The sequence below is a fragment of the Tamandua tetradactyla genome, chromosome 6 (assembly GCF_023851605.1).
Source record: "Tamandua tetradactyla isolate mTamTet1 chromosome 6, mTamTet1.pri, whole genome shotgun sequence".
NCBI classification, from domain to species: domain Eukaryota; kingdom Metazoa; phylum Chordata; class Mammalia; order Pilosa; family Myrmecophagidae; genus Tamandua; species Tamandua tetradactyla.
The window spans coordinates 151915223-151928186 of NC_135332.1; the positions used below are offsets into that span (position 1 = coordinate 151915223).

The 12964-nt window shown below is 35.3% G+C and overlaps 1 protein-coding gene across 7 annotated transcripts in view; it reads right to left on the minus strand.

Annotated features, from left to right (window-relative positions):
* The window catches only part of ANGPT1 (angiopoietin 1), a 243328-nt gene that overhangs the window by 44524 nt on the left and 185840 nt on the right, over positions 1-12964 (minus strand). For all 7 annotated transcript variants that reach the window (XM_077167483.1, XM_077167480.1, XM_077167479.1 and 4 more), the window contains one exon: positions 8369-8470. In XM_077167483.1, the coding sequence (XP_077023598.1) occupies positions 8369-8470 (102 nt within the window). The remainder of the gene's footprint in view (positions 1-8368; positions 8471-12964) is intronic.

A 12964-nucleotide genomic window follows, 5' to 3' on the forward strand; every position in this document is an offset into this window, starting at 1 on the left:
GTATGCTGAATGAAATAAACTGGAAACAAACAGACAAGTATTAAATCACCTCACTGACAGGGACTAATTATAATGTGAAAACTCTGAGGACTGAATTTGAGAGCATAGGTTACAAGGTGAAGTTCTATTATACAGGTTCTCTGTAAATTCTTGCAGCAGTAACTGTTATTTCTAAATTCTGAGATGCTGATCTCTTTGTGTATAACCTGGTTGTTCCCTGGAACTTCAGGTATTTTTGTGACACCTGAGACTCAGAGCTAGATTTTTGCAGCTATGAAAGTTAGCATTACCCTATACAGCAACTGTAAAAAGTTGCTGAAACACTGAAAAAGTGATCAGACTTCAATTAGAGATATGAATGAAATTGATTTGGGCAGGACTAAGGTAAAAAAGATTAAATGGTAAAGTATGATGTTGACTGTATTTTAAAGGTTCACCTTCTGTGAAGAGATGTTTATTTGGTGCAAAATTTATATTTTTGGCAGCACACTATCTAATTTAACTTGTATGGTCAGCTTATTCGAATACCATAACTTCATGGAACCTTGAATAAGGAGTGAGATCTTGTTGGTTTAGGTTGGTGTAATATCCTAATACATCCCAGAATAATCTGGGCAGAAGATTAAAAAGTATTTTCAAAGTCTCCTTGAGGGACTGGGGAAAAAAAGAAGGAAATACTAAATTCCCCCACCTGGGAAAGAGCTGATATTCTTGCAATCATTGGGGACTGTCAATCTGATAGGCCAGAATCTCAATCTTGAATCTTTCCCTTATGAAACTCCACAAGCAGAGGAGAAGCTAAGCCTACTTATGACTGTGTCTAAGAGTCAGAGAATCTCTTTTATTGCTCAGATGTGGCCTCTCTCTCTAAGCCAACTCTGCAGTTAAACTCACTGCCTTACTCCTACATTGGACATTACTCACAGCAGTGTAAATTTCCCTGGTGGAATTGTGGGATTGAGAAAGTGTTCTTGACCAAAAGGAGGAAGAGAAATGAAACAAAGTTTCAGTGATGGGGAGATTTCAAATAGAGTCAAAAGGTCATTTTGGAGGTTATTCTCATGCAGTAAACTGAAATACCTTTCTGTTTTGGGGGTATAGGAGTAGCTAGAGGGAAATACCTGAAACTGTTAAACTATAATTCAATAGCCTTGATTCTTGATGATGACTGAATAACTATAGAGCTTCTATGGTATGACAGTGTGGCTGTGAAAACCTTGTGACTGGCACTCCCTTTATCCATTGCATGGACAAATGAGTAAGGGAAAAATAAATAAATACATAAATAAATAAATAATAGGGCAAGGAGGGTATGGAATGTTTTAGGTGTTATTTTTTTTGGCATGGGCAGGCTCCAGGAATTGAACCTGGGTCTCTGGCATAGCAGGTGAGAATTCTGCCACTGAGCCACTGCCCTGAGTATTCTTTTTTACCTTTACTTTTACTCTTATTTCAATGTTTTGGGAGTAATGAAAATGTTCAAAAATTGATTGTGATGATGAATGCACAAATATATGATGCTATTGTGAACCACGGACTGTACAATTTGGAATATTATATGGTATACGAATAAACAATATATCTCAATAAAAGTGCATTACAAAAATAATAATACATAGCTTCCATACACAGTTTTCTGAGAATGAGATAACATACCTACAGCACTTAGTTGAGTACTGATACATGAATAGTACTTAACAAAAATCTACTTGTTATTGTTCTATTTAGAGAATGTACCACAATACATAGTAATTTTCCATGTACTTGCTTCTCTTCCAGGAGACTATGAGCTCTCTGAGAATATGAGATTCTTTTCTATGTTGTATGCCAATATACATATTATGCCTAATATAATAAATAGTTGTTGAATTAATCAATTAATATTTTACTAAAGTGGGATTGGAATACACTGGCAAATTAATTTTTACCCCTGTTTCCTAATGCTATTTTACCAGAGTGGGATTGGAATACACTGGCATATAAATAATCATTTCCCTATACAATCATCTGTTCTCAACTCCCCACCCACTGAATTACATAGTATTTTCTAAATTTTCAAGGACATCCTTTGAAAGGTTTAGTAGTGGCTTTTAAGGCGCTGACTCTGACATTCACATCATGTACAGTGACAAATCCTGGTCTATCATGGTAATCTTAGTCCCTGTATACATGATGGCTTTCGGGATGGATTTATAACCCAATCCCAGCTAATTGACACATCAAGGGACATGCACTGGAAATATAAAGAACTTAGATCATAAGAGAGAAATCTGAAACCAGATGCCCTGCTGCCTCCTTCTGGATGTCATTGTGTTTAGTTGACCAGAAACTGCTGTTGCCATCTTGCTACAAATTTAAGGATGAAGACATGATACAAAGGTAAAGACATCATATATCATACAAAGTCAAGACATTTTCCAAGAAGCTGTGTGGTGCTTGAAACCAACTTACCTTTCTACTAGTTTAATGTCTATTAGATATTAAATGTTCTTATTGCGTAAGTCAATTGATTTGGGGTTTTCTGTTATTTGCTCTAATAACAGGGAAGAAACTTCTGTTCATTTTTTAAAATTTTCTTTTCAAATTAATCAACCAATAAATGACATGGTACTAGGTCCTTCATTAAAGCAATCAATCATTATTCAAATGAAATATTTGTGGTTTGCCTGTATAACAATGGTAAAGAACATATTGTCATTAAAATTTACAAATTTCATTTGCTCAAAATGAGGTTTGCATAATTGTGAGAATGGAAACAGAAATAATCCAGGGTCTTGTCTCAGCCTGAAAATTACTAAAAGGCTTTCAGATGTGAGGGGCTCATGTATTGTTGTGAGAAGTTGGGCGCTGATTTATACAAATAAGTATTTTAGTCCAAGAAGTTAAATATCAAACAAGAAATTAAATCCAACTGGTTGCAATCAGTGGTAAACTATGGCATAAAAGAAAGCACAGACTGCCTTCTTATTCTTACCCCTGTTTCCTAATGCTAAAGAAAACCTGTCTCCTCTGAACTCCCTTGTGGTACTATTCTTTCTAATCTCTTTTTCACTATAACGCAAACGTTTTAGATTCTTAAAAAAAAACGTTTATTTTTGAGGGTCTTAAACCCATCCTCATAAATTATTAGCTCTGACAGTGGATTTCAACCAGAGTGCATATCAGAAACAGCTGTGGAACTTTTGAAACCCATAAGGTGACTTGGCCCCCCATGGAGATTCTGATGACTATGTCTGCAGTGGGCTTAGAGAACTGGATGTTCACAAATCCCAAAGGTGAGTCTGCTGTGCGCCAAAGGTGGAGAATGACACAATTCTGATGTGGGATAGCTAGTCTGAGCACAAATGAGAAAAAAATAATAATTCTTGGATCAAATAATCTAAGTGGTACACAGAGAAGAGGCAGGCATAAAAACCTATCTTCATACAAAGTTCTGCATTAGGAGGCAAGTTTTGATTGTGTCTTATAAACCTTTCACTGAAAAAACAAGCTAATATTCATGCCTGAAATACAGAGACAGAAGATACACATCCATTAAGATAGTTTTACACATTATTATAAAGCATAATAGTCTACAGCAGGTCTGTATTGCACCCTAATTAGCCTGACACAGCCATAAAAATAAAAATAGGAGCTTAAAAATTCTGTGCTCATACTGAAAAAGAAGCATTCATTTATTGAGTGAATAAACAATATGGTACCAATAGAATGTTTACTTTTCTGTGAAGAAATTCAAGTATTCTCTGCCATATCCTTTTACAAAACTACAATATCTAGTCACCTCAATCACAATCATATAAAATATTTTGATACCATAATTCAGACACATTGTTAATTTTATTTCTCCTTTATTTTTAATAAAAAGAAAAAAAAAGATAAAAAAAACCAAACCACTGGAATTTAACTTAAGCTAATGTTGACTTAGAATTGACCTTAAGGGCATATTTGATTCAAAGAAATGCATGCAGAGGAAAGACCACTGTTCATTAGTTTTTACCAAAACCTACAGAAATGTTCAATTTTGGTTTATGCTTTTCCAAGTTAATAAAATAATTATGTCTGATACCTTATTTATTTTGTGGGCTAATGCTCATCGGAAACGTTGACTTTTTTATAGATGAAACAAAATTGAAACCAGACACAATTCATGTATCCTATGGGTTTCATCTCTTCTCATGCTAATGTTTAAAGTAAACATACATCAGTGTTACTGTGTTGCTGTTTTCCAAATATGCTCTAATTCACAATAAAATTGTGTCTCTCCTTTAACTGCTGAGAGGCTCAGCCCCAGAAAGATCAAAATAATTATTTATTTCAACATTTTAAATTACATATACATTTTTTTTCTTTTAATGGGAAGATGTTAAGACACAGTCGAAAATGTGCTCTTAATTTTTTCTAGAAAGAATTCCAATATTAAAGAACTCCAGACTAAAATATTTGTGTCAATAGGAAGCTCTGTTTATGGGGGTAATTGTTTTCAATAGAAAGCCAGAGTGTCTCCAGGGCATTAGTCATTGCCTACTATAAAGTTAGACCACTAGGATCCTACTTGGAACTCCTAGCTTCATTGAGCTTTACATGTGAAAGCACTGTTGATAAATGTTATTGCTGGAGGCCACTAAATGGTATCCTCGCCATTTGAAGGAGTTAATATAGCTCCCTAAGTACCTCATTAAAAAGCCCACTCCAGACTTTCCTCTTGGCAAACATCTTTACAAATCCATAAACCAGATTTGGATGAATCCCCTCAAGAGGGAAGTTAAGTGAAAACAAAGCTCAGGTGAAACGCTTTTGTAGGCCTAAAGCCAATGATAGAAATCAAATAAACTATAAGCCATCCACATGGAAAAAGGTTTAAAATAATAATGATGATAAATAATTTATCAATTGCTAACCCTAAGATATTGGTCTGGAAACTTTATGAGGCAAGAGGCAGCCCATAGATATCAAACCATATGGAGGGAGGGAGAGGAAAGGCAGAAAGAAGTGAGGATGAAACTATGTTTATACTCCGTGCCCAAGAGAAAAATGTATCGTCTCAACCTACAAAATGGTAGATTAGTCAAGACTGAGAAGGAAGAGGCACATGCAGAAGTCCTTGCTTTCCCAAAGGATGAATGCACACTCTAAGCTGAAGGAGGGAGCAGCCAATTCTTCTGACATAGGGAACAGAAATGGGTGTGATTGATCAGAAATGGCCTAAGAGATCTATGTCCATTTTTGGTAGAGCCACGGTATTTTGTATTTAGATAAAAGAAAAGCTCTGGGGGAAACAACCAAATCACTTTCTACCGTATTTTGGTGAATGTTACCAAGGTCTAACTAAAGATACATTATTCTAATTTAAAAATTATTGGAATTATTTTTTTGCAAGAATGTTTCAGAATTTTGGAGTTTATCTCGGATGACCCTGGAGAATTGACATTCAGCTGATACAGTTTTCAAATTTGAGTAAAATATGATAGCCTTTCATATTTAAAAAAGGGGGGAGGGGTGAACCCCCAAAAGCTGTGGTTAAAGAATTTCTGCCCCATTCCAATAATGGAAAAAGAATTGCTTTAAAATGTACATATATGTAAATATTTAAAAGACAGGAATCAATTCCGTACTTCACATGGCAGTCTCTTAACGTGCTTAGCTTGCCAAGGCAGCAGATGTTTACAGCTAATAATTCACCATTTGGGAAAGTTACCATGATGACAACAGTATACTCATTTTTCTGTTATCATAAATATTAATAACAACATCTTTCAGATATCTATCATTTGAACCTCAGATGATCTCTTCACATCCCATTTTAGTGGTGAAAATAATCATAAGTTAATGTGGGTCACAAATCTTTTCTGGCAGAGTTAAGTGAAATTTTTGCACACTTTTATGTTTTAATCTTGGATAATAATAACTACCATTTATTGAAAACTCCCTGTGTGCCAAGTGCTTTACTTATATGATTTCTAATCCTCACAACATCCCTCTGAGGCAAGTGAGGCAGTAACATGTAAGAACCCTGAGCTATGGGTTAAGAAATTTGCCAAAGATCACTCCATTTATAAATGGCAGAGTGAAGACTCATAATGCTAACACAAAAGGTCCTCATAATTCAAGGTCCTATTTTAGAACCTAGATTATCTTTTTTCCCATATGATCCTAGAATCACATAGGCACAAAGAGGTCTTGGAATCACTCCTAACTTTTCAATTCTCTATAACATTCCTGAAAGATGGTGATACAACTTTCACACAGGAGTGTTTCCACAGAAGGAGGCTTTCAACTCCTCCATTTAATCGTTAGACAGAGTTAATCATTAGAGAGTTGTCTTCAGACTTAGTCAGATTTGGCCTCTTAGGAATGATCTTCCATTCTTCAAAGATGTGCTTCTAAAGCCTAAGTCATTTCGGCATCCTATTAAAAGGCAGATTCTACTTCAGCAGGTCTGGGGTGCAGCATGAGATTCTGCATGTTTGATAAGCTCCCAGATAATGTAGCTGAGCCACACTCTGAGTGGCTCAAACATCAACTCAATTCATTAAAATGCTACCAACAGGTTTATGCCTAATTCTTGTTTGCTTTTTTTCCAGGTTAAATAATCCCAACTATTCATGTGCTGCAGACATCATTTCTGGATTTCTTCCATCCCTCTTGTAGCCTTTAGGATAATTTCACTTGGTTGTAAGCCTCCAGAATTGAAAGCATATTCACTTTTGTAACCAGACCATGGCAGAAACCATTTTTTAAACAGTTTTTTTATACATATAAAAAAAACGATAAAAGTTTGTTTTTAGCTAACAACACAAAATCAGGTCATAGCCAAATAAATCTCTCCATCTTTCAAATACTCAGTTCTCAAGCCACATTTGTCAATTTTATCCTGTATTCTCAAGGATAATTTTGTATATTTCTCATCTAGTGAAAGACTTTACATTTACATTTGTTGAAATCTATCTTGTTGGCTTCAGCCTGCCTTTCCAACTTGAATTTATGGTTTATTGAATGCATCAAGATCCCAATTTTGTATAACTCTAAACGTTATTCACCTGCTTTCAGAGTATTCAACTAAGTGTCTCACATAACACTATAGAGGTAGAGACACCACTGGGGACCTCCCTTCATTTATCTAAACACTTTGTTTTTCTGTTGTTCAACCAACTATGACCCTATTAGTGGGTGAACTGTGATGTCAACCAGCAATTATCAAGAAAAGAATCATCCAGAAGCATTAGGTTTAAAAGAATAAGGATTGGTCCATAAATGGCAATCTTCCTCCATTACTCCACCAGATTTTTTTTTTTGGCATGAGCAGGCACCAGGAATCGAACCCAGGTCTCCAACGTGGCAGGCGAGAACTGCCTGCCAAGCCACCGTGGCCCGCCCACTACCAGATTTTAATAGATAATATTGTAGGCAGTAAGCATGTTGTGGAATTATTCCAACCATCTATTCTATTATCTTGGGAAAGTTAATCTCCCTAATCTCAACTTCTTAAAATGGGGACAGTTTCAGGTACTGCATACTATTGTTATAAAACGTTCTATATGAATTGATGTTCAGGATACTTATCATAGTATCTGGCACACAGTAAGCATTCAAAAGTTAGCTGTGATGATGATGAAGGAGGACGAGGGGGAAGAAGAAGCATGGGAGGAGGAGAGAAGGAGATGACCATCCGTGGTTATTTAGAACTATGCTTCCCACATCACACCCTTGTAGTCTTCTCGCCTTGAAACCAGGCTAGCTCTGAGATCAGCTTTCACCAGTAGAATGTGGTGAAATTGATACCGTACGCTAGAGTACCAAGTGTTAATGACACAATTAACGTGCCATTTCTAGGTCTAAAAATATCTTTAAAAAGCCTGGAAGCTTCTGCTTCTGGTCTTAAGGAATGTCGGCTTCCATGTAAGAAGTCTGACTACCCTGAATCATTCTACAAGTGAGAAAGACAACCTAAATGAGTTAAGTAAAGGCTCCAAGTGGACCAGCCAGCAAGGACTTGCCAACCATGTGAACGAGGCCATCTTTGTACCTTTTCTGCAACACAACCCACAGCCCTGAACGACACTCTCATCCTGGCTCCTGTATGCTGGCCGGGGTCTGAATTCTAGCTCTCTCCATCTCCATTCTAGGAACAAAGCCCAGTTCAGTCATACGCTTTCAGTCATACATTTTTTCATTCTATGTTCACTGATGTACATTTGGAAACAATTTACTGAAAAAGACTGATGAGTGTTGTATATGTCATTAACGTAAGTACAATTTTATTTTTAAGATAACTTAGAAATGATTAAAAATACAAGGGTTTAGCATACAGCATGGTGAAGATAACCTTATAATAAAACACAAAAAATTACTGTAAATTCTTCCATCTTACCATTTTATATTCTTTCCAGCTTCTTTGGAAATCCAGACTTCCATCTTCACGGTGTTGTATTACAGTCCAACCTCCCCCATCAAGATCCATATTGCAAAATACCTGGTAGGAGAAGAAAAATAAAGTCAAGTGAAAATTAAGTCCATTTTAAAGAAGCGTGGATCAGATATGTTTCAAAAGAGAAATACATTAGGGCACCTATAGATAAAAAGAATAAAAATTACTATGGTGAAAAATGTTAACTTAGGCATCTTACTGGTTATTTCTTTTTGATAATTCATATCGAATTATTTCCGATTAAATTTAATCAATGGTGTGTACATTTAAACCAGTCAGCTGAAAATTTATAGTCTCAATTTCAGACTATGAAACACTTAAAAATTTTAGAAAAAATCTCAGTCTGAAATGGAAATAGGCAATTGTGTCTGTTAATTAAAAAAACAAAACTAATAAGTTCTCCAAAATTACATTTTAATGCCAAAATACATGATTTGGAATTTTTAAAAAATCTTTCATTAATTGAAATGGCAATATAAGAAGAAAAAGGGTTTTGATAAAATAATACTTTAAATAGTATATATATGTATATACTCCACATTTCATTGCATATTAACTCCTATACACTTACATATTACAATAGTTATTCTTGATAGCTGCATATTCTATTAGAGGCAAATTTGGTCCTCATCACATGGAGAACACTTTATTTGCTTGAATTTTTGTCATGAACAATTAGAGAAGAATATGACACACTGTATTCCTTTTGAATGTGACACGAATTTCATTCAAATTTGGAAAAATTATCCACATTTTTCGAAGACTTATGCTTATTTCAATTTTCTAAATACAATAGCATTTATTTAGAAGTTGATTCATTCCCTCCAGCATCCATTCAAGGAGAAAAAGATATCTGTAACAGGATTAGCTGTGGAGAACCACCACAGAAATGGATATAACATGAGTGTGGCAGCATGAGTATTCCAGGGCCTGGCTGTGGGAAATACGAATCCCCTAGGCAACTGGACACTAAAACATTTTGGAGGCTGCCTAAAGGTGTGGATAGGAGGTAACAACAGCAGGCAGGCTGTGTGGGTAAAGATCTAAGCTCTGATTAAAGGAAAAACCTCAAGCCTTTTCCCCGAGGCACTAAATTGGGAACACAAATGGCTAAAGGGTATGAAAGCAATGGGAAGAACTGCCACTCACATTATCCACACACTTCCTCGGAGTGGAAAGAACCAAGAGATTCATGCCTGTCTGTGGGCACTTTAAGTAGGTCAGATGTTCTCCCGAGGGCTCGCTATTTAACTTGACAACAGTCACCCACCATTATGTCTTCATTATCCCTAGGAATTGCCCCACCTCCAAGACTGTAAATTTGAAATTCCCTTCCTTGTCCCAAGCTTTTGCTTCTCTTAACCCTTGACGCTTCTGTTAAGGTTCTTTGTCTTCCTCATAATCTCTGACTAGTCTTTAGTCCCCCTTATTTCCAATTTTCACTGCTTTTTTTACTCAACATGCATTTTTGGCACCTGTTTCGCATTACAGTTGGGGCTACTGTGATGAAAAGCTATGGATCATATCCTCAAAAAGCCTGAGGGGTTCAATAGTTACTGTTTCTATATTATTAAAGAGATGTAGGAGTCCACAATTTTCAACGCCAGTGACAAGACGAGCAATGGAGACACTGATTTAAATGAGAAAATTAAGAAAGAGAACCAACATGTGAAAGAAGAAAAAAAAAAGTGGGTGCAGGGAGGGTGAGTACTTATCGAACAGTTAGAGATGATCTATTGAGGTAGGTCAAAGAGAAGACTATGGATGAGGCAATAAGGGACTAAGAAAGGAATAGCCACAAACAATGGCATGCTTTTTAAGTGTCAGATAATTTAAATACTTTATATACATTTTCTCATTTAATCTCACAACATCCCTACAAAGTAGGTAGGATTATTATTGCCATTTTACAGATGAAAAACTGAGGCTTAGTGTCTTTCAGGAATTTAGGAATGGTCACACCTATAATAAGTACCGGATCTGGATTTTAATTCCACATCTGCTTAATTCCACATTATTGGAAATTGTCTTCTTGAAATAAGTAGCTGACAACATGAAAAAAAGATGCAAATTTTAAAGAAGTAACAAAAAAATATATAAATAGTTGTGGGGGTGAGTGGGGGTGGGGAGGAGTCCAAGAATTGGCTTTGCTGAAAAGCTGACAGAGATAGAATCCATCAGAATCCATTATGGGGGCAAGGGATTTGTTTTACCTGCTGCTGTTCCCAGTGCCTAAAGCAGTGCCTAGCCTACAGCAGGTACTAAATAAATAGAAATACCATAAGGAAAGATAAAGTGGTAAAGAAGGTAAGCAAAATAATGGAATATAAGGAAATCCAGGGATGGATTTTGAGTTGGGGAGGGAATCAATATAATCAAGTATTTCAGAGAAGTTAAGATCAATAAAGATTAAGAAAATACATCCTTAAATTTGAAAAGCAGCCATTAGTGACCTTGGGAGACCGTTACTAGATTGTTGTGGGAATAAAATCCAGATGGTACAGTCTTAAGAGGGCATAGGTGGTGAATCAAGAGAAGTGGCCAAGGTGGAACATTTATGTGTGAGATTTAAATCAGGGTAAGGGAAAGTCAAAATGTCAGGTAAGCATTTTATTATGGGTGGCTAATATTCATTTTTCAATTAAATTTTACTTGACCTAAAAAGTTAATGCATAATTTTTTCCATATTCTTATTTGCTAAGAATATGGAAACATTGGTTGCCTTACAGTTTGCCAAATTATGTTTGCAAAGCTATAAAGTACATTTAATTATTCAGGAAAAAGAATCACCAAATTTACAAATATAGCGTGTGGAGGAAACTATGCTGCACAGGTTTGTTTGTTTGTTTTTAATTACTGTTTATGTTTATAATTAAAATTCTGTGCACTTAATGTTTTAAAATCACTCAACAAGTTTTTAAAAAGACAAAGCTCCTTTTAGACAGAGGCATCCAATGACTTGTAAATGTTAAAAAGTGCTGAGAATGCATCTTAAGTAGAAACCCAGACAAAGCAGAGCTATGGAGCAATGGAAGTTACCCAGGCAGATTACTGGGTTGGAAGCTGAGACACAGAGGAATGAAGGAGCTTGACATATCCTCCACAGTTCTCGTATGGACTCAATGATAGCTACCATCTGTGGAACACAGATACAATAAGGCTGGATGGTATGTCAGTCTGGGTCATGGACGTGGATGTTAGACTGCCTGGATTCAAATCCCACCATGTCTTCTACTCTTAAGGTTCTTGTGAAGATTAAATGAGGTAATGCTAGTAGAGCTTTTAGGATAGTGATAGACATATAATGAGAGTTGTCATTACATTTGAGGTAATAATTTATTCAACTACACTGTGTGGAGGTACTATAATTCCTATTTTATACATTGAGTTTAGAATGGTGAGCCATGTTCACGCAGACAGTAAGTGGCCAAACGGGGAAACACACTCTTTCTGACCCTTTAACCTTACACTGAGAGGCTGGGCAAGTGTTTATCAAAGCCCCTTTGGACAAAAGTTTAGTTCAAAATCAACTGAATAGTGAAGTGGCAGAAAAGAAGCTAACACGCAATTGTGTTTTATGCTCAGTATTTTCTAGGTTTATTATCACCGTGATAAAAAGAATTTGATTTTTAATCAAATTGGCTGTGAAATAATTAGTTCTGAAGTTTTCAATAACCAGTGCTTTTAAAGAGATTTGGCTTAACAAGGAATCAAATCAGTTCATTAAATTATAACCATGGGTTTTTTTTTTAAATCATACTTCCCTAATATTTTAAAATGAGTGTCTGTGTAATTCAATTCAATATACAGTGGCTCAAATGTGGAAGAGAAAAAGAAATTATAATAATAGAAAGAAAAATCATTCTGGGTTTTAGAAAATCAGTTAAAAAATACTTTGTAAATGTCTATTAAGTTTAAGTACTAAAATTGGGGAGTACATATCTGAATGACTTCATATTTTTTAGAATATCTTTTTTTCTTTCTCTTTCTGTTATGATTTATAGGATATTTATCTAATTGCCGGTTCAGAATTTTAGCAAGATATAGGGAAAACAAGAATGGGCTATGGAATTACGTTGACTTGTGTTCAACTCCTGATTGAGCCACCTATAAGGCTATATTAATGAAGATGAAATAACTGCATGGAATACTTCACCTCTCACCTTTTATGTGAACTGTACAGATGAGAGAATATGAATTTATATTATGTATTATATACTTTATGCATTTAACATTTCACATATTATATTATAGTTTTCTATGACAAGTGCACATATTTCTGTTATTTAGAATTTACTATGAATTATGTGAAATATATAAATCTAAAACATGTAGAAGTTCAATAAATTTTCCTTAACTACTATTACCAGCCTCTAGTTAATAACATTAGCATCACCCTTCTTTGAATATTCTACTTTCTATGTATTTATTTAAGAAGATGGATTTACTCTGGCAAAAAACAAGCAAACAATAGCAACAACAACAAAACCTTAACACTGTTATTTCTAGTCAGGAGAAAAATAAATTCTATACTTAACA